The following is a 20,386-nucleotide window of genomic DNA, read 5'->3' as shown; positions in this document are numbered from 1 at the left end:
GCGGGCAGGGGGCTGTGGGGAGGATGAATCCCCTCGGGATGGGGGCTCGGGGCTTTTCGCGTTGGGCTTCCCAACGTAGGGCGTCCCAACGTGCTCGGCTGTGCTGTTTGTGTTAAAACTCCCGGCTGTGCTTCGTCAGGTGAGGCTGAAAAACATCCTGGGGTTTTCTCCCCTCGCCTTACAGCATGATTATCCCATGCTGTAAGTCCATTTTCTCCCCTCTTGCAAGGATGGGATGTTTTATGGCGCTTCACGCCTGGCAGCTCGACGGGTGTTGGAGTGAGCTCATTCGTGTTGGAGGAGGCGATGAGCTTTTCCTTCTCCACAAGAGCTTAAAAGATAAAAAGGGCCGGGGAATTACATGTTTGGGTGACTGCAGGGGCAAAACGCAAGGCTTGCAGTCATCTTTTGATAAACCCAGCAGTAACATTTAATATGCTAAGCTCATTTTATTAGCTAACAAGCCGGACAGGCAGTAAAACGGCTGACACTTGCTGTTCCATTTTACTAGCCACCAGCTGCAATCACAAAACTGCCATCACCGAAGGCCTTCCCATCTCCTGGCATCGGTGGAAACGTTCCTAAACTATGTGGCTGTGCTCATTGGTGTCCTTTCCAGCACCGCTTCGCCTTCTGTGGGTCTTTTTCCAGGAGGAGCTGGTGATGATGAGGGTGGTGGGAGGAGGCACGGGGCTGCTGTGCCCGGGGTGCAGCCTGAGGCTGGAGGAGGGATTTTTGGGGTTGTGTCTGGGGCAGGATCTGGGTGCAACGCTGGTGTTTGCAGCAGGCTGGCTTGGAATATTTTGTCCTATTATCGAGTTCTCACCCAAATGAGGTGGAAATGGTGGTGGTAGTTCAGTCTTGCCTGTGTTTCTCCTCTTCCTCCTCCTTATTCTCTCTCTGTGCACAGCTGCTCATTGCTTCATCTGCACGTGCAGGGCAGAACATCCCACAGGCCTGCGGGAGGGTTTCGTGGTAACCCAAAACCTGCAAAAAGCCCAAATTGCCTGAAAACTCCTCAGGTACTCAAGGTACTCCAGACCTTTCGGGCTTAAACCACGATGCTGAAGGAGTCTCAGAGCTGCACGAGGTGGTGGCTTGCTGCACGTGTGGCCCAGCTGCATCTGCTGGAGTGCTCGGTGGTGCACAGAGGGAAGAGAGAAAAGGAACTGCACTATTTTTATTCGCCTCGCTCTTTGGAGAGTCTGCGCAGTGCCTGGTTGCCATCTCGGGGCGGCGCTTGGGGAGATGAGCAAAAAAAGGGGTTCTGCAGATGGTGGAAGAGGGCAAGCCGCAGGATGGGGATTGATAGGGAAGAAATAAAAAGGAGCAGAACTCCCTTACCAAACACGTTATTTTTAAAAATTGCCATCCTGTTGCAGTTTTCCTGGGTGCAAGTCACAGTCCTGGGTCTTTGCGGTTGCGATTGTTTGTATAAATGGGGGGAAAAAGAGGAAAAAAGCAGGGGAAGGAGCCTCCAAGGGCATCCCTTTGCCCTCTCTAAAAGTCATCGTGGCAGAATCGTGACATTTTTCTGCTGGGCTGAAAGCAGAGGGGGCTACGTGTCCCAGCGAGGCGCAGACCTGCTGCGGACTGACAGCCCTAACGGCCCTGGAAATGCCATCACGTACCTGCTGCCATGAGCTGAGCCCTTTCGCTTGTAAGGAGTAGGTGGAAGTGTTCCCTCAGGCATTTTAAGTGGTAAAAATAACTGAATGCACAATGAACCCGCGGCACAACCCCAGCCGGGTCATGCCCACGAGCGTTGTGAGCTGCTCCTGGTGACAGGCGCAAAGTGCTGGCTTGGTCTTTTGGGAGAAAAGTGACGCTGGGGTTTCAAAAGAAGTGCAAAATGAGCCAACAAACCCCAGCCTGGCTGTTGGAGCTGTGAGCCACGCCAGGGTATACACTACTACACCCCTGAAGGAGGACCTGCAAGGATCTGAGGTGCAGATCCTTGGGGTGGGGGAAGAGGCAATTCCCTTCCTGCGGGAACAACCCGGGGAAACGTCCCCAGGATCCTCCGAGGATGCCGTGGGTGGTTTCAGGGCAGAGCTTTTCCCTCGTCAGACCGAGGGGGAAAGTTTGTCAGCTGGATGAGGCTGCACAGGGCTTGTGTATGGGCACCCCGGCTGAGCCAGGGGAGCTTTTTCCCCTGGCAGGTGCCCAGCCCAGGCACACACTTACAATTCGGATTTCCTTGCCTTTGACACAGGCAAGGGCCCAGAGAAGGACAAAATTTAATCGCTCGTCCATCCAAAAGCAGCTCGGTCCGTGTTCCTTGAAAACCGTAGGCTGGAGGAGGAGTTGTTATTTTCCCTGGCTGCTTTCCTCCACCTCAAAAAAAAAAAATCCTCGGAGCCGCGGAAGCGCCGCCCGAGCAACCTGCATTACTCAGCTCCCCTCCAGCACGAGATCAGCCGCAGCCAGCTGCCAGCGTGCTTCGTGCTGGGTGAGGAGCGATGCCATCAAGGAAGGAAGCCCCACGCCGCGGGTGACCTCCACCACATCCCCCCCTGTGTCAGCAGCAGCAGAAGGGGGTGAAAATAAAGCCGGTGTCTGCTCACGGGCCGGGGTTTTCCTCGTTCCTCAGCTGGGTTGTGAAAAGCTTTTCACGTGCAAGCACAGGCTGCCTCCACGTGGGAGGACTGGCACGGAGGGACGCAGCAAGATGAGGCAGGTTAGGGTGAGCATTCTTGCCCTTGGTGGGGCCGGTTTTCGGGGTGTGGGGCAGGAGGGGAGCCCTGTGAATGCCAGCTGGTTCCTCGTGGGCAGCGGGAGGCGCTGGGACCAACGTGCTCGAGAAAACCACGCGGATTTGGATTCTTGGCTCGAAATTCCCTCGGGTAATTGCTCAGCACCCGGCTCTGGCAGCCGAGCGGTTAAATTTTTGCTCGTGCTGGTAACCACATGTGTTTATAGGCCATAAACCCAGCACCATAATCAAAATAAAAATAATTTGACCTGAAAGAAATGTTTTCTTCATACCAAGAGGGCTATTTGGGCCAGGCAGGAGGCGTTGAGGCAGAAGGGGAGGGAGCTGCTCCTGGAAGCAATTACATGGCCGCATAACTGGGCTAATTAAGAAAGGGCTCTAAATGTTAAAGTTCTTCTGGGAGGGAGCATACTTGGAAAAACGGTGCCTCTAATTCCTCAAAGCCCCCCTTGCCTGTTTATGCCTCTTCTTTCTGCCTTTCCCTTCGAGGGGAGGCAGCCCCACATCACTCCGCGTCTCCGTACTGACACAGCCCCGAATATCAGCCTCAGAAACCAACCCCTGGAAACTACTGTCCTTGGAATAATAACAATTTGGGATCCGAAACGGTCAGGATCGTATTTTTCCACGAACCGTGTGGTTTCTCAAGCATTTCTCCTCATACCGCCAGCTGGGTGCAGTGACAAATCGGGGAGAGGGGCAATGCTGAGGGGTTTTTTGGGGGTCTGGCCGAATCCCCCAGGGCAGAGGGCAGCAGGAAGGGGTGGTGGGCACGGCGGGGGCTCTGGAGGGCTGCAATGGAGACCAAACACATCTATCGTGGTGAGCACCCCGGGATGGAGCCCGAAATCATCCCTGGTCGTGGCAGATAGCCCGGGCTATCTCTCGCCCATTCTGTTTCCTGCCTTGTGAAATGCAGATAGGGCTGTTATGGGGAGATGTTAATTTGTGTTAGCACGTTTCCAAACGCAGCTGACCTTTTTTATAGATATTTTTTTTTTTAAAGTGAAGCATTTCTCTGTGTGTTTGTTCAACATCGGCCACGCTCCCTGCAGCAGCCAGCCCCAGGAGAGGTAGCCCTGGCCTGCAAGGGAGAGAGCTCTTGTGTGCAAGGCACCAAGGCACGGAAAAACCCAGCTGTCTGTGTACTATGTGCCTTAGCACCTCTGGGCAATCCCAGCGGGACGTTATAGGAGATATTTCATCTCTTCCGAGCATTTCCAGTGTGAGGAGCCACCTCTGTCACAGCACGGAGATCCTCTCCTCACGTTTTCTCCAGCTCCCATTTGCCAGAGGGTTTGTACCTGTGAACACCGAGCAATCCCTAACAGCTAGCAAAATGCTTCTAGGTGCAGCACCTTATTATGTTTATAGGGGATAAAGTGCCATAAAGCAACCAAGGGGATTCAGGTGAGCTGTGCACACCCATCTCCACGTGGTCGGGCATCCCCCTGGTGCTACAACCCCATAAGCAGACTCCGGCGGGGCAGAGGGGGCTGTGTAGGTTGGATGGGGCCCTACTGGTGGTGGTGGACACCAGTTTGGAAGGTGACGAGGATGAAATCCTTCAGAAGGAAGGGCTGTGGGAAGGATTTTGTGCCCGAGAGCTGCCTGTTGCGGGGTGGGTGTACACAATGGGGCTGTTCATGGCGCTCACAGGCTCTGCGGACAGACGGTGCCATTCATGGGGTGGCTTCGCTGTCCTCTGAGGGACACGTGGGCATGGAGACATTGGCACCGGTAATCACATGAGAGGCCTCCTGAACCGTGGCCAGGTGCTTCTTGCAGTTTTTAGGATTAAAGTGGGCTTCAGCCTGGGCTGCAAATTCAGAGCGGGGCCTGTAATGTCCCTGCTGGCTGGCAGCAGGCTGCCCTTGCCCTTTTTCCCCCCAAAACTCAAGAGAAAGGTCATGTTTCAGTGAGGATCAGTACGTGGAGGAGCTCGTACGCTCCCAAAGCTGAAATAAAGAGCCCAGCAGCCAGCAATTCTTTGGGCTGGCCTTGCTGCTGCCTCAGGAACTATTTTAAGCTGTAGGGTGGGAGAACTGATCTGTCCTGCACCGTCCTCTCCTTTCTTCCCCATCCACCCCGCTCTTCCCTTGAGGGGTGAAACGCCTCTACACTTCCCCGGGAGGTTTTCTGAGTGAATTTTGGCAGCTTTGTGGCTTGCTGGCAGCATGGGGCCGGCCGCCTCAGCGCCCACTCGAGCCAGTGGCGAGCGTTGCCCAAAGGTAGGACAGGCAAAAAAACTGGAGGCCTTGAATGCCGGCCGTATCCCAGGAAATAGCTGGCTACTGATGTAACTTCGGGGAGAGCTTCCAGCTTCCGAGCCCCAGTGTTTTTTAAATAAACACGAACGGGAGACTGCAAAGGTCACTTGTGGGAAAAAGGGCTGGAGCTGAGCACGGGTTTGGGATCAAACACAAGCGACGCAGCTTGGAGGGGCACAGGGCCTCGGAGGCCGCTACACACGCTGCCATGGGGTCTTGTCACCACTGTGTTTTTGCCTTTTAGTTTAAAAAGACACATAGTTTTAAAAATAAGAAGTATTGATTAGGTTCATGAGGGTGCTTGTGAGCTTTCTCCTTCCCGTCCCGCTGTCAGGCTGGGTTGGGGCCGTCCACCCACGCTGCTGCCCTCGCCTCATGGGCAGCCTCACCCTGAGGTGTTTCTGTGGCTGTTTGGGTGCTTTGCTGCAGATTTCCCCTTTATCTTGTGCTAAAAACAAACACCTTTATGCTCTAGGTGGGCCTAGTCCAAGGGTTTTAGTGTGAAAGTCAAAGTGTGTGCGGCCTGCTGGCGGCCATTTTGGGCAGGGCGCTGCAAGAGGATACTCACAGGGGGTGATTTATGGCAGCAGGCTTCTATCTTAGCGGCGTGACGGAGCTTTTCATAGCATGACATGGCATGCGATGACATACATTGTTTTGATTTTACAGTAGAAATAGTCCCATCTGCTTCAATTATGAATCTGTGACTCACTGAGGAGAACTGACAGAGAACGAGGTCTGCTGTGGAAGCAGAAGCAGGCAGCGTTCAGGGACGTGGGTGCTGCTGCCGTGAGATTGATGTTGTAGCACACACTGGAGCCTCCTGCAGCACCCCGATGGTTTTAGGGCTGTGTCCCACTGCCCCATGCAGCCCGTCCCTGTCCCCGCTGCTGGCTCCATCCCCGGCATGGGGCTGTAGGGTCAGGCATTGGGCCTTGTGTGCACTCACGTGAGAGGACGGGGCTGGAAACGCAAACAGAGCTTGGCAGTGTCTGTCTGGAACAGACACAGGGTCCGATTGTGTCCCGAAGACGTGCATCTGATGCATCACATGGCTGCTTTCACCCCCGGTGTCTGGGCTCGTGTTGTGTGCAGACCTCAAGAACAGCTTTTCTACCACACATTCATCCCTAGGCACAGGATGAAGCCTCTCAAGTCTTCCTGGAGACCTTTGTGCTCAGGATGGGGTCCGAGACCCTTGCAGCACCCGCAGATGCCGGCTTTGACCTCAGGTACCGTTTCCTTGCCGAGCCCAACACGTTACATGACCCATCTTGAGCTCCTGCTTGCTGAAGTCTTTGCAGCAGAAGCCAGCAGAGAGGTGGTTGCATTAAAAAAAAGCAACTTTTGGTGAAAGGATTTGCAATAATGAAGGTTCCCGTGCTCAGGGGGCTGGGAGCTCCAGCCACGCTTATTTTAATCCGTGTCTGTTCTCCTGGCTGCCTTGGCACGCGGGCCAGGCCGTGCGGCACTTCCTTAGCGGCTCCTGCCAGATCCCCGACGCACTGACAGACTCCACGGTGGCAGCCAAAAGCGGCTGTGTGTGCTGCTTGAAAAGAAAAACACAGAAATAAATAAAAAATAAAACACAAGCAAAGGATTGCTGGGCTTGCCGTCCGCTTCCACGTTTCTGACGACCAGGAACTTCGTGGGGCTGCTGCCTGCCTCGTGGATAAATTATTTGCTCAGCTCTTCGAGGGAGTTATTGATGTGCGGCTTTTTATTATGGTGCCAACGACAGCAAGTTGCCACATGCTGACTGCACGCTGTAAATCGCCACACGTGGTGCTCGGTGTCAAGTCCCAGTGCAGAAAAAGGGCCACCAGGCGTCACGGGTCCCCTCTGCGGCAAGGTCCCAGCCTGCTCCATCTTCCCAGGAAGATGCTCGAAGGGTTTTCCCCACCACCACGGTCCTGAAGGTTTTCAGCAGCTCAGGAAAACCTTGGCCGTGCCATCAATGCACTGTGCGCCGTGCAGCTGCGGCAGCTCCAGCCAGGGAAAGGACTCTCGGGGCCGCGCCAGGAACAGAAACGAGCCCGTCGTCCTCCTCTTCAGTTTTGCTCCATTTCACTGATTTTTTGGCAAACGCCGCCTCGACGGGACGTGACTGTGCAAAATATAGCCCTGGACAAAGCGCCGTTGACTCATTTGGAACGCGTTCTGCTTTCTCGAGCCATTTTCCACAGCTTCCTTTTCTGCGAGCAAGGGGGCTGGCAGCCCAGGGCAGCTCGCCGCTCGCTCCCGCGTCCGTGTACCCTCGCGCAGATGTTTCCTGGCCCTGTGGCCGCAGGATCCCCTTTGGCACATCCTCCTCCCTGGCCCCTCCAGCGTGGGCTGCGGGCGCTTCTGCTGGAGCATCCTTGTGTCCTTCGGCACAAGGGCATGTGGGGGCACCCCACCTGAGTTAAAGGAGGAGAAGTCAGGTGGGAACACTCCACTGGAGCAGGTTTCCACTGTGGTGGGTTCTCAGGGGAATGACAAGTCCCACAGAAAGCTTTTTGTAAGAGAAATTCAAGAAGAGGTTTGGAAGTTTGCTTTTAATTTCCATAATGTCTTGCTTTATAATTAAGGGTATGAAGTGAGACCACTGTAGTACAATAATAGCGCTTCTGTGCTGCACATAATGCAAATAATATGAAAAGAAATAGGGCTGAAACTCTCCAAAAATGTTTTTACCAAAAGAAATCCATATTATTGACGTCTCACCCCAACTTGGGACAAGTTGGACTGGCAGCATCCCTGAACTCCCCCAGAGATGAGCTGCTCTAGCCCCCAAAGCTTTACCAGCCCTGACTTCAGTGCGTATTTTTAGCAGATTTCTACCATGGAGCCGTTTAGGGGCAAAGCCCTGAGCTGCGGGATCCCCGCTCTGCCCTGCGGGGACGGGGCCGTGGGCATGGCAAGCGGGGCATGAAGGGAATTGCTGCTGGGGCTCCCGAGGGAGTGTGTTTCTCTGCTGGTCGGTGTCTGTGAGGGAAAATATTCATTCTTGGCAGGAAACGAGGATTTCCTCCAATTATCATCCTGAATGGACACCGAGCCGAGTGTGCGGGATGCTGGGCACGGGTGGGACGGAGGAGCCCCGCCGAGCGCCGCCGCTCGCCGATTTCGTGCATCTCCCCCCCTGCTTTCTGCCTCCTGGCTTTCAGGATTACGCCTCTTCTGCGTTTCCCTGGGGCTGTGCGGCACCAGGGGGATTCCTGCCGAGGGCTCTCGCAGCGCCTTTTTCCTTTTGCGTCGATGGAAACCCACAAAAAATCCTCACTACGGTTGGGGCAGCTCCAGAGCTCCGGAGACGAGCGTAAAACTGCGAGTGGAACCGGAGGAACAATCCCAGTCCCAAAGGCAGCGTTAATCCTAAAGACTCAATCAAAGCTGCCTTCTTTTTTTTTATTTTTTTGTTGTTTTTCTTTTTATTACTGTGGTGTGAAGCAACTTGCTGGGATAACAGATATCCCTTAGCCTGCTCGTGGAGAGCTGTGTTTCACACCAAGCGGAATAAAAGCAAAATTGGCTGCGAAAGCTGCAGACCTTCCCGCAGCACCCACACGGACAGCTATTTACAAGAGCAGCCACTATTGTAAAATTAGGATCAGGGGCGTGTAAATATTTCTTTTTGTTAAGGGGTGAGCCCTCCCCTGGCTGCCCAGCCCCCCGGGACTTGTTTGGCAGCACGGGGAGGTGGGTGCCTGCTCCGAGTCACTGCTGGGGACCCGCACATGATTTTGGGGTCAGAAATACCCAAGGGGTGGCCCCGGCTATCCGGGATGGAAATGTTCCTCCACTTCTTCCCCTTGCCGTGAGCTCAGCAGCACCCTGGAGCTGGAGCCGTGCCTGCCGGCAGCTCAATGCCTCGATAGATACCCGCGGAAAAAAAAAAAACGTGGATGGGTTTGAGGCTCCTGACACAGCACCCGGGCCTCTTCCCCAACCTATAACCCAGCTCCGGCCCCGCAGCAGGCGTCCAGGGCTCCGTTTGCATTTCGTCTCCCCTATAACTGCCTCCTGTGTTTTCCCTCCTCAGGTATTTCGGCCGTGCCTTCCCCGGCACTTCATCCATCACCCAGAGCCCGGGTGTCAGCCCCGCAGCCCCCGGCGCCGCTGTTGGTTTTGGAAGCGGGGGCTGGCAGCACTCAGCCTCGGGGGGAGGCAAAAAAACCCTAAAACCAGCCCCGGGGAGAGATCGGCCTGGGGATAAAGCATGAGGTGGCCGGGATGGGGACACTTGGCGAGCCCTGTGTGAGCTCTCGGCTCCCTGCGGGTCGTTCCCAGCTTTCTGCAGAAACTGCAGAGCCCAGCGTGCTGACGGGAGGTGGTGACGGGCGGGCAGGTAGGGCTTGGGATCGCTGACAGCTCTTAGGGTCGCACCTCCGCGGGGAAAATTGCGGCAATGACTTGGCAGGGGTGGAAAAAAAACGATAATAAAATAAAAAGGGGTGGTGCAAAAGCCATCCCCAAGCCTTTCACCGCGAGGCTCACGGGTGTGCTAATATTTATCCTAGCGCAGGCACCGGGGGCGCCTTGTTTGAGGGAGAAGCGTGTCGGGGAAAAACTCACAGTGGGTTATTTGATGAGGGGAAGAGTTTCCCGAAGGAGCGTTCCCGAGGAATTTCTCCAGCTCTCTCGCTCTCGGGGCTGCCAGCATTCAGCCTGCACCCCTCCAATATGGGCAGAGGGAAGGAAAAAACGATGGGAACCTGCTCCAAAACCTATGGAAAAGGATGGATGTGGGGGGGTGGAGCAGTTCCTGCAGCTCCTGCCCCCCCAAATCCCGAATAAAACCTGGGATAGGCAGCTCGGCGGCTCATTTCAGGCGGTCAAAAATTTCATGGTTGTGTTTTTGGATGGTTTTTCAGAACCCAGCGGGGTGTCTGGGTCCCTGCGTGTGGTCCTTGGGGTCCGTGGCTGCCCTTTGTGCCCATCTCCTCTTGACGGGGCACGGGGCAGTGCCAGCACCGGGTTAGCAGAGGGAAGAAATTACCTTCGGGAAGCGCCAGGGCTTTATTTGTGAACGGGATTTGCACCTGGGAGCGCGCTGTTGACTTTCAGGAGCCCTGGGCTTTGAAGTGCCCACATCACTTTTGGAAACACGCTTGCAGGTTTCTCTTTAAGTGCCTCGAAAATGCCTCTCGTGGCCTCGGGCCTCCTCCGGGTGCGGTGGCTTGGCCATTGCCCAGCCTGCGGCTCTCTGCGGGAAGCCTCCGGGGAGGCAGCTCGTGCTCAGGGTCTGGAAAAGTCCAAAATTTGGCCAGTCCCTGCCTCACCTTCTGCTACAACCCGTTTTACCGCGGTGCTTCGCTCAGCCTGGTGCCCAAAGCTCTAGGATCCTTTTGGGGTCCCTTCCTGCGCCCGTCTCATCCTCCTCTCTCTCTCTCCTTGCTCCTGCAGAACCGCCAGGCCTTCAACAGCCTCAGCACCGCGGCGGAGGACGGCGCCCAGCGGCTCCCCGGCCCCGTGGAGGTGATGCCGGGCAGGACCCCCGCCTGCACCCCGGTGCCGGAGCCGCGCTCGCGGGGCTCGGAGCGCCGGGGGAGCCGGGACGAGCTCTCCTGCGAGGAGTCCGACTGCGGCGCGGCCGAGGACGAGGGCGGAGGGAAGGAGGAGGACACGGAGCCCTGGCGAGGCGGCGGGGCGGGCGCCGAGAGCCCCTTCCAGCTGGGTGGAGAGCTGGACATCGAGCAGATCGAGAACAACTGAAGGGCGAGGGGACGGCAGCGAGGGGGCCCTTCAGTTGTGGGGTGGCCGGCAGGGCGCCCCGACGCTCTCCCCGGGGTCGGCGGCCTCCTGCCGCCAGCCGGAGGGGGCGAAGCAGCTTTGCCAAAATTTCATCAGGTATTTTAGAGCAACGGCGTGCGTGTGTGTGCGTGCGTGTGCGTGTGTAAATCTTGAAATCCCTTCTAACTACTGTAGCCAGCTATCAGCGAGTGCCCGTCGGGCTCTGGGGGTGAGGTGTGGAGATGTGCAGGACACTCGCAGCTCTCTCTGCTGGGCTCTGCGCCGGCGAGGAAACAACTCCTGCAGGCGTCGGGCAGCGGCTGAGCTTTGCCGAGCAGGAGATGCCCGGGGATCCCCAGCCTCTGCTCCTGGGGAAGGTGCCGGGTGCCGAAGCGAAGCCGTCCCCATCCCACACGGCCCCAGCCCTCCCTGCCAACCCAACCCTCCCGTCCCTGGCAGTGCCGTCGGATGGAAGCCACGAATCCTTGGCTGAAATTTGATAATGGGAAGAGCTGGATTTTTAAAAATTTTTATTATTTTTTTTAATTTTCCTGATGAGGAGCTCACGGGCTGCCTCAGCCCCGCCGCCCCAGCAGCGCCCGGCTGCCTTCCTGCCGTGCTTTTTTTTTTTCTTCCCAGCCCTTCTCTCACCCGCTGGGACCCCCGGGGGTAGCGCACCCGTGAGGTGTGTCCGTGCCCGGTGCCGTGGGATTACTTGACGACAGGACGCTGCCAAAATGCTGAAATTTCAGGTAGCAGCACTGAAAGCTTTCCCTCTCCCTGTGCCTTTTGGAAGCACAGACAAAGTGGCGACCGTGCCGTGTGTGCGACAGACACTCCTCGGGAAAATCAGCTGACAGCTTTAGAAGGACACCAATTTTATTTTTTATTTTTTTATTTTTGGGGATCTTTTTCATTTCGGGGAACCCTCCAGCTCTTTAAAGCGTCGCTGTTAGGACCTCCTGGCTCACTTTGAGCTGTTAGGACATCCTGGCTGTCCCCACCCCACCCCGACCGACACCGTCCTGGCTTCAGGGTGGCCTCGGGCACCTCCTCAGCCAGATCCCCACCGACCAAACCCGAAAATGCCCCAGAGCCGTGGCTGCCCATCGTGTCCAGCACCACACCGTGGCGATCCTGCCTCCTGTGGGACCCGGGGCGCTCTCTTGCCTATGCACACCGGGGACTGTAACTCACAAGGGCTCCTTCTCCTCCCCAAGGGCTGCTCCCCGTGCCGTGCTCCCCCCCGGGCATTGGGAGGGTGACCAAAGGGACCTGCCCAGCCGTGCTCGACGCAGCCGTAGCACACAGTTTACATGCAGCACAACCCCTTTGCCTTACTAAAGACACTTCCCCGGTGAGTCGTGGCCTTACCCCGGGCACGCGAGCTTGGACGCAGGCTGCAGCTCGCCTCGGTTTGCGGGCTGGGTGTTCCCTTGTCGGTGCTGGATGAGCTCATGTACTCGTTTTCAGTTTAAGAAAGCCTTACTTTTAAAAAAAGTTTTTTTCTTTTTTTTTTCCCTCTCTCTCTCTTTAGAGGTTAAAAAAAAAAAAAAAAGACATTTGTGGATTTATATATATATAAATAAAATAGTGAAAAGTATCAAATATAATATAGTATGTGCCTCAGATCCAGGGGACGTCCCGCTGATTGTACAGCTGGCAGCTCGGCTGCTCCTCGCCACGCGCTGGAAGCCGGGCGAGAGCCGCTCCGCGCACCAGCTGAAAAGCAGGGCACCCCCCCGGGGGGCTGCTTCGGGTTTTTAAAGGACTTCACCCCTTTGGGAACCCCTGCGGCAAATCCCTGCCGCCTGCCAGAATGTGATTTTTTTAACTCATATGCAGACACCTGACCTTAGTCTTTGCTAGGTAGCTCACAGGCTCGGTATCGGGAAGATATTTCGGGAAGATATTTGGGGACTCGCTAAGGGCACGGCCCAACCCGCACAGCAGCCGTTTCAGGGCGACGACAAGCTTTAGCAGCAGCAATAAGGTTTGATCAGTGCGATTCCTGCAAAAAGAGAAAAAAAAAAGAAAACCCACAGGATTTGAACGGGAAAATTCCTAGCACCGGTAACACACGCGGGGAGCTTGCTGGGTGTGTGCAGATGCAGCTCTTTGAGCCTGTTCTGTGAAAGATTACGTCTTAAAAGGAAAAAAAAAAGACAAAAAGAAGTGTTTGTAACATAGATTGTAATTTTCCATGTTATAGCATAGCCTCTTTGGCCAATGAAGTCGTGTTTCAAGTGCATTGTTTAAAGCTCCTGGCCGAACGGGATAACGGACTGACGTAGGACATTAGAGGATTGTAGCAGTGCTTTGACGGAGTTTATGGTTTTGATGTTCAAGAAATCCGAAAGAAGAGGATGGCCAAAAAAAGTAAAAAAAAATAATAAAACCAAGCCTTCTGAAGCTCTGACCTGTAGTAGCAAAGCCTCCCTGTCACTTGCACAAGCGCAGAGGGCTGTGCGTGCCCCCGGGGAGGGGCTGCCGAAGGTGCCCCCGCCGTTGCAGGCTGCCCTCTCCCCGGGCGGGTGAGAAGACTGCTGATTTGTACCCTCTCCATGACTTGATTGCACTAGAGCAGCTCAGTCTCAGGAAATTGCTTGTTACTTTTACTGTGTAAATAAAGCTTCCTGGTTCAATAACCCCCGGCCGGCGTCTCGCCTCTCTCTGTGCTCCCAAAGCTGGGGTGGGGGGCTCTCTCGGGGGGTCGGTGCCAGGTATGGATGTCCCTACCCCGAGTTAGACCCCAAAAATGGACATTTTGTGGTGCTGTGCATCCCAAAACAGCGGATCCTTTCCAGGAGAACATCCCCCTGGCTCCATGCAGGTGTCTCGGTTGTCATTCAACTGCAGGGAGGCCCAAAGAGGTGACGGTGAAACGTGCCTGGAAGCTGGAGCAGCACCTCATGCTCCGTGTTTAAGGTCAAGGATAACGTCCCATCCCCTAAAATAAACCCGAAAGCTGAGCGAGACCAGGAACCTGCAGCGGGGTAAAGGCACGTGGGGAACTCCCCGGGGAAATAGGGCAAGAGCCACCTCCAGCCTTCATGCGCAGTAACGCCCTTTGTAGGGCCACGCTTCCTCCAGGGAGCAAACCATGTAAAAAGGCTCGGGACAGACGGCAGGATGTTTATCTGCCTAAATTTAATCCGATTGAAGCCACAGGCTTAGCATAACAGAATAAAAAGGAAGAATTACAGGATAAAATGCTCAGTGCCCCATCGCCGCCCTGATGTTGGACTGGGCTTTAAGGCGCCCTTCACGTGTGCGTGGACGCGCACAGCGCTGTAGTCTTTGGCTGAACCTCTGCTCGGAGGATGAAAGATACAAAAACAGCCCGAAGGACTGCGCTAAGGTCATTTTCCCAGATGCAGTTCACTTTATTATAATTCAATTCCTATCCCACTGTTCCCTTCTGTCCCCATGGGGTGCAGCGCGGAGGATGAGCATCTCCAACGCGCCCGGCCGCGGCTCGCAGACTCCTCCAGAAACACAGAGCAACATTTCGGGGTCCTTCAGCGCCTGGGGCGATCTCACGCTGCTCAGACGGTCGGAAACACGGCAGGAATTGCCATTCACCTCCTCGCAAACCCCAAAAGCAGGAGCTGAGCGCAGCCAGAGCAGGCTGCCCAAGCGATGTGTATGTGTGCACACGCACGCACAATTACGCACGGAGGTCCCACGGGAGGCCTGAAGCAGGTTAAAATTCCAGCGGCCTCATTCCTTTCCACTCCACAGCACAAAGGCTGAGAACCAAGGGGGTGCAGGGCTGACAGGGGACTTCTGCCCCTAAAAGCGTGACCCGCAAAGGTGGACCAGGCACCCACGGGGGCAGAGGGTGCGAGGAAGCCATCCCAAATCTCTAATTCCTCTCTCCATTTTGAGCCCCCGCCCCTTCTTGCCAGGTGCAAAGCGTGCAGGTGCGAGCAGGCAGGCTGCAAAACTGTTGGAGAAAGGAGAAACAAATCCCCGGGCATCACTGCTCAGTGGCACATCCCCTCGGGCACGCCGAGACGTGGCCGAGCTGGGGGTGCAGGTGCCCCGTGGGCACACGGTGCTGGTGCAGGATGTGCCTGGAGCTGTGTGTGGGTCAGTGCCGACCAGGATTGGAGCAGGAGAAGGCAGGAAACCTGCATCCTGCTGAAACCTGCGTCTGCCTGCCAGGTTCCTTTGAAGGGAAGGAAAAGCCATCGGCTCCATGTCCCTGCCGGTGAGGTGCTGTGTGCCAGCTTGTTCCTAGGAAAGCATTTCAGGTCCCCTAGAAACCCCTGCTGGTGCTGAGCCAACTGAACACAGCACCACCAGGGCTAGCTTCACAGGACTGCGTTTATTACTGACACGAGGACACAATTATTCCATGGTTTGTCACAGCATTACTGAATTCCTGCGCTCTAACCCAGACAGCGGCTATAATCGGGGCAGAAACCCACTTCCAGCCTGCTGAATGTGCCTGGAGCGCTCCCACAGCAGGGATTTGTGATGCCCGTACCTCTGTGGGAGCGCGCTGGCACCATGTTCATCTCCCCCACCCTCAAGGACATCCTCACCCTGCCTCAGGCACCCCAAAAGGCACAGAGCTGGTGGCAGCGCGATGTGCTCCATGTCCTCGATCCTATAACTCTGCCACCATGCCACCGCTACAGCTGGCTGAGGATAACGTCGACCGCCTCGGCCAGGTTGTTCACGTAGGCGTCGGGCTTCACCTGCGGGTGGTTTTCATCACAAGGCCTGCGGAGACAGAAGGGACAAGTGAGACAGGGCAGACTCCCCGCCTGTTTCTCTTAAATAGGTAAGGAAAAGAAGAATTCACTTCTGACCCAGAAACATGAGAGGTCTGAACGCAGTTTTAATGACCAGGAAGGCTCAGCTGGGGTTGAACGTTGCAGGATCACCACCTTGCTGTCAGCCTAGTGGTGGTGGTTCCCTTTGTGGCCACGAAAGGGGTCAGACTCACACCGCCATGCAAATCACAACCCCAAAGCGGAGCAGCTTGAAGCCACATTTGCAGCAATTTCAGATACCAGTGGCTGTGGGCACAGAGGCTCCGTCCCGTTTAATGATTTGGCTGGGAGAGGAGAGGACACAGGAGGCAGCAACAGCCCCGTCAGCTCTTCCAGACCTCATGGCCCTCTTCTGGCTCTGGGGCTGAGAAAGCCAGCAGCTGCTGAACAGAAACCATATGCATTTTATATGCTTAATGGCTTTCCTCTGGGAAAGAGAGGAGAGCCCTCGTGTCCAGCTCCTATCTCTCTTGGTTCCTGTAAAGGGCAAAACTTTATTTAGCAAGGGCCGCTTTCTCAGCGAGGAAGACACGTTTCCCATCAGATGCATGGGAGCAGAGAGATGATGATTATTATTATTATTTACGATCTGCAGGATTTGTTGAGCACTTGTCTGTACAAGTACCAAGTTATTTCTGCAGTTCCAGCACTAAAGCTCCCCAGGGCTGTTTCCCTTCTGCTCCTTTCTCAGCTGCGCTCCTCATTCCTGCCTCCACGAGCTCCTCACAAAGGCAGAGCCTCTCTCGGGAGCCCATGCTGCTCCAGATTTTGTTTGCTGGGAAGTTACAGCTAGGAACGAGCAAAGCCCCTGCTGGCCAGGCTTCTTTGTGTCACCTACAGAGTGGCTTCTGACACGGGGGGGGCAGATTTTGGTGCCAGCTGCTGTGAAAGCATTTTATTTAAAAGGTGGAAGGTTACGCCACGGGTCTTTATTTAATTCCCCAAGTTCTATCTTGTTACGAGTCCAGGGTGCAATATGAGCAGTAATTATGATGATTTTTAATTTTTTTATAACAAAAAAGAATTTGTATCGCAGAAAGTAAAGCAAGTTATAAAATGCAATGGAGAAAAACCTTGAAACATAAACAGAGTAAAAATCCAGTACATGCACAAGTTTCATGTGCCAATTATTGCTCACTCCCTGACTTAACCAAGAGTCTTTTATGAATACAGAAATTTTGGATATGGTAAAATACTCAATTCTTGGCAATAATCCTCTAATTTGAGTGGGGATCCAAAAAACAAATAGTGAACAAAACTTCTTCTCATTCTACACACTGAAAAATGTTTCTTTCCTTGCTTATATGTTAAAAGAAAATTTTAAGACGTGCTTGAAAGGAAGGCTTCAAGAAATTGTCAGTGACACTGCACTCTGATCTATTAGCAGGGCTTTGCAGTTGGTATCTGTGCTAACGATGCCGAAATCCACCTGGAGCTCAGCTTGTAAATGCTGGCGAGCGAGGAGACGCGCTGGTGTGCTGTGGAAGGGTTGGGTGTGGGTACATGGACCTGAACAGAGCGGGCTGGGAAGTCAGGCTCAGGTGCTACAACACTTCTGACAAGTTCGCTGTGGATTCAGGCCAAGAAACTTGCAAACATTCCTGGTGTTAGGGACATCGTGGCCACCTTGGAGGGCTTCAGCCAGCCCAGCAGCATCCTGCTCCAGACATGGGCTGCATTGCCACCCGCTGCACCCCTGTTATTCCTCATACATACCTAATATGTACCTCTACATTCCTAAATTGATGCCTGCTCTTCTACGTTACAGCCCCAAAAACAAACTTCCCCGCTCTCCTGCCTCTCCTGAGGCCAAGCCGAGGAGCTGGTCTTCCTCTCAGCGCTACCCCAGGAGCCGATCCTTTAGGCCACAGCCTTTGTCTTGCAGAGCGCTTTGTAACTCACAACTGCAACACACAGCCAAGAAACATCGTTTTTTTCCCCAAAAAGGGGAAAAGGGTCAAAAGGACCCTGCAAGCAATAACCCCCAAGCACTAATGCTGAGACACAAGCGGCCAAATGCAACTGGGGCCTGTCAGAAATGGGGCAGCAGAGGGGTGTGATGAGAAACCCCCTGGGCCTGGATGGGCCTTACAGGCCAGGACCAGGCAGGAACCTCACCAAGAGCAGATCTTGCCCTCCTGCCTTCAACTTGGTTCCTCGTTCAGTGATAACTTTTTATTTTGCCTTTATGAAAAGCTGCGCTAGGGCAGGCATCGCAACGGCAGGTGGCAAAACTGACGGTGAAGGTTATCGTCGAGCACTGTCCTCTTTCATATTCCAGAAACACAAGGACCTAAAAGAATGCTTCATCTGCTAGGGAAATTGAAGAATAAACTCAGATCGAGCTAACTTGGAGATAAACTCCTTCTGGTTTCGTTTTACACGGGACTCCGGTTGCGGAGAAGAACATAAATCAAACTGACAGAAAATTATAATCTCGAGCTGGATGTTGAGCTGTCAGCAATCTTGGCCAGTGCACAAACTGCCTTGTGAAAAATCAGCTACAGCCTTGGGAAACCCTCTCCTCGGGGAAGCCTGGGCTCCTCAGGGAGGTTTAGCACCACGGCCTGGGCACACACACGTGGGACCAGCCCGGGCCCGTCATGACGGCCCCTGCTCTGGCTGTGAAATGAATTTTTGGCAGTGGATTTCTTCACGGACTCTCTGCGGCCACCCTGCTGGTGGAGGAGACGGTCAGGGAAAGAAGCGGCCTAGCACGGGCACTGCCTGAAATCCGGGGTGGTTCCTCTGCTCAGGGCTGTGTGGTCATCCTATTCTCAAGCCACAGAGAGAAAACCTGTTGTGACAGGGCAGTTTCAGGACTTTGAGGCAGCCTCTTTCCTCTTTTTCCAGAGAAGACCTCTGCTGAGGCCTGGTGAGGAGCTTTCTGTCTCCTCACCATGGTCAGACACCCAACCTGGGGGGCCCGTAGTGCCACCTGCCTGACCAAGCCCTCACGGTACCAGAGGTGCCACAGTTAGGACACCATCTCCTCCTTCACCTGGAGGTGACAATGTGACAGGGGAGCACTGTCATGGACCAAATCTGTGGGATTTGGGGACACACAATCCATGCCTGCTCCCCAGCACATGCAGAAAGGTGGAATACATTCTTACACAGAAAATGAAGCCCAAAATGATCAGTACACTACAACACACGAAAGATCAAAGTATCTTTAGCATGGTGCAACATGGAAAGAGGTCTTGAGACTTGGCAGTTCCTCATGTCCAGCCAGGCACTGAACACCCTCCTCTCCCCAGGACCATTTGTCACTGTCAGTGCCGCAGAAGCTCAGCAGCTATCTATAGCCCCATGTGCTCGGAGCCAGATCCTCCGCCCATACTAAACTGGTTAGTTCAGATCAATGCTTCCATGCCAGACATCAAGGGAACAGCAGGAGCAGGCTGCTGCAGAAAGCTGGCTTGGAAATTTTAGCTCTTCACTCGGCCACTTGGTACAAAAAGCTCTAGCAGGGTATCAGGGCTACGGGCTAGCAGGTAGAGATGGCTTCCTCCAGGTGAAGCACAAAACCACCTCCCAGGTCCAAAGAGGCAGTGAAAGATCAGCTCCTGCAAGAAGAAGAAGGTTTGCTGACTGGCTGGGTGACATTTCCACTTGGACAGGCCTGCTCGGACAAGCTGGCTGCCCTGTGCAGGCCCAGCAGCTATCAGGATGGTCTTGAGTTGCCCTGACCTGCTCTGTCATCCTCTGTGCCCTGTAGCAGCTGCGGTGGTGTAACGGAGATGTAACGGAGATATAACGGGGATATAACGGGGATCTAACGGAGATATAACGGAGTGCCTGTGATGGATGGAAGGATCTGGCCTGCGTGTCCCTTTGCGAGAGCTCCTAGGAGTCCAGAAAGAGAATGAAGCTCCACAAAGACATGCCAAAGAGAGCAGGGATGTGGGGACCGATCCTTTTGGGTTACGGCGTGGACAACATCGGAGAGGTTTAGTGGATGAAAGTCTCAACAGAGGGGGCTGACATGGATGGTCACGGCCACGGGGGTGGAAGCAGCTACACCGCTCAGATCCACCCCGAGACCTGCAGGAACCTGACTTCGGAGACGAGCAGCTGGGAATCGATCAACGCACGATCAGTATCGCAGACTAAAATTAGCTTCTGCATAGTTCTTTAAGAATAGGGACGGGTAGGAAAAACAACAGGCAGGGCCAAAGCAAGGCACAGAAGTTAATTTGAAAGAGACAAATGAGCTCGCATTCCAGCGTACAGAGCTGCAGTCATTTGGCAAACCTGATCTGTAACACTGCATGTCCCACGATCGCTGACCTTTCCAGCAGCACAGCTTTCTGTGAGAGCCAGCAAGAAATCATCCCCCCAAATCTCCCGGTGTTTGTACAAGGGATCTCTTTGTGTCACAACACCGAATTCCTGCTAACTCCCCAATTAAGCAGAGTACGCTCCCGCTGCATAAAATTAGATAAAAAAAAGATTAAAACCATTCCTCCTGACAATGTATTCTTCGGGGGCTCTTACCACGGCTGTAAAATATGTGAGCCAGAGTTTAACAAGATTTTCTTTATGAGGAATGTAAACAGACACTGTTAACCTCTGCTGGTCTCTTTGGACAGATGCAATAACTTCAGTCAGGGCTGCGAGTGAAAGTCTCGCTTTCACTGAACAAGCAATTTAATCAGCTCAGCACCGAACATCCAGATAAATCACGATGACTGACAGCACAGCACCGAGCAGCTGATGAATGTCCGTACAGCACGTTTCCTGATGCTATGATGAGACAAACCTGCCACAAAGGCACCTGATTAAACGCGTCCAGCGCTGGATCAGGTCCTAAAACTTGAGCGAACTCTGTGCCTCGACCCTCGTATTTCATGTCACACCCAGATGTCTCCCAGAACAGAAAGAGAGGATTTTCT

At 54.3% G+C, this 20,386-nt stretch overlaps 2 protein-coding genes and 1 long non-coding RNA gene across 11 annotated transcripts in view; 2 read left to right on the top strand and 1 right to left on the bottom strand.

Annotated features, from left to right (window-relative positions):
• On the top strand, nucleotides 1-6,571 carry LOC137859721 (uncharacterized). The gene is made up of 2 exons (XR_011098492.1): nucleotides 1-5,836; nucleotides 5,912-6,571. It is a non-coding gene; the product is annotated as an uncharacterized lncRNA (long non-coding RNA).
• FAM53B (family with sequence similarity 53 member B) overlaps nucleotides 1-10,832 on the top strand; it is a 29,672-nt gene extending 18,840 nt beyond the window's left edge. For all 9 annotated transcript variants that reach the window (XM_068689100.1, XM_068689104.1, XM_068689103.1 and 6 more), the window contains one exon: nucleotides 10,375-10,832. In XM_068689100.1, the coding sequence (XP_068545201.1) occupies nucleotides 10,375-10,683 (309 nt within the window). In that variant the 3' untranslated portion in view covers nucleotides 10,684-10,832. The remainder of the gene's footprint in view (nucleotides 1-10,374) is intronic.
• Nucleotides 10,833-15,015: 4,183 nt separating this feature from the next.
• Nucleotides 15,016-20,386, bottom strand: part of LHPP (phospholysine phosphohistidine inorganic pyrophosphate phosphatase) — a 63,150-nt gene continuing 57,779 nt past the window's right edge. The window contains exon 7 of the mRNA XM_068689105.1: nucleotides 15,016-15,435. Within this exon, the coding sequence (XP_068545206.1) occupies nucleotides 15,345-15,435 (91 nt within the window). The 3' untranslated portion in view covers nucleotides 15,016-15,344. The remainder of the gene's footprint in view (nucleotides 15,436-20,386) is intronic.

The sequence above is a fragment of the Anas acuta genome, chromosome 7, assembly GCF_963932015.1.
Source record: "Anas acuta chromosome 7, bAnaAcu1.1, whole genome shotgun sequence".
NCBI lineage: Eukaryota > Metazoa > Chordata > Aves > Anseriformes > Anatidae > Anas > Anas acuta.
The sequence above is the reverse complement of the archived record's forward strand: the minus strand, read 5'-3'. Positions and strand labels throughout refer to the sequence as shown.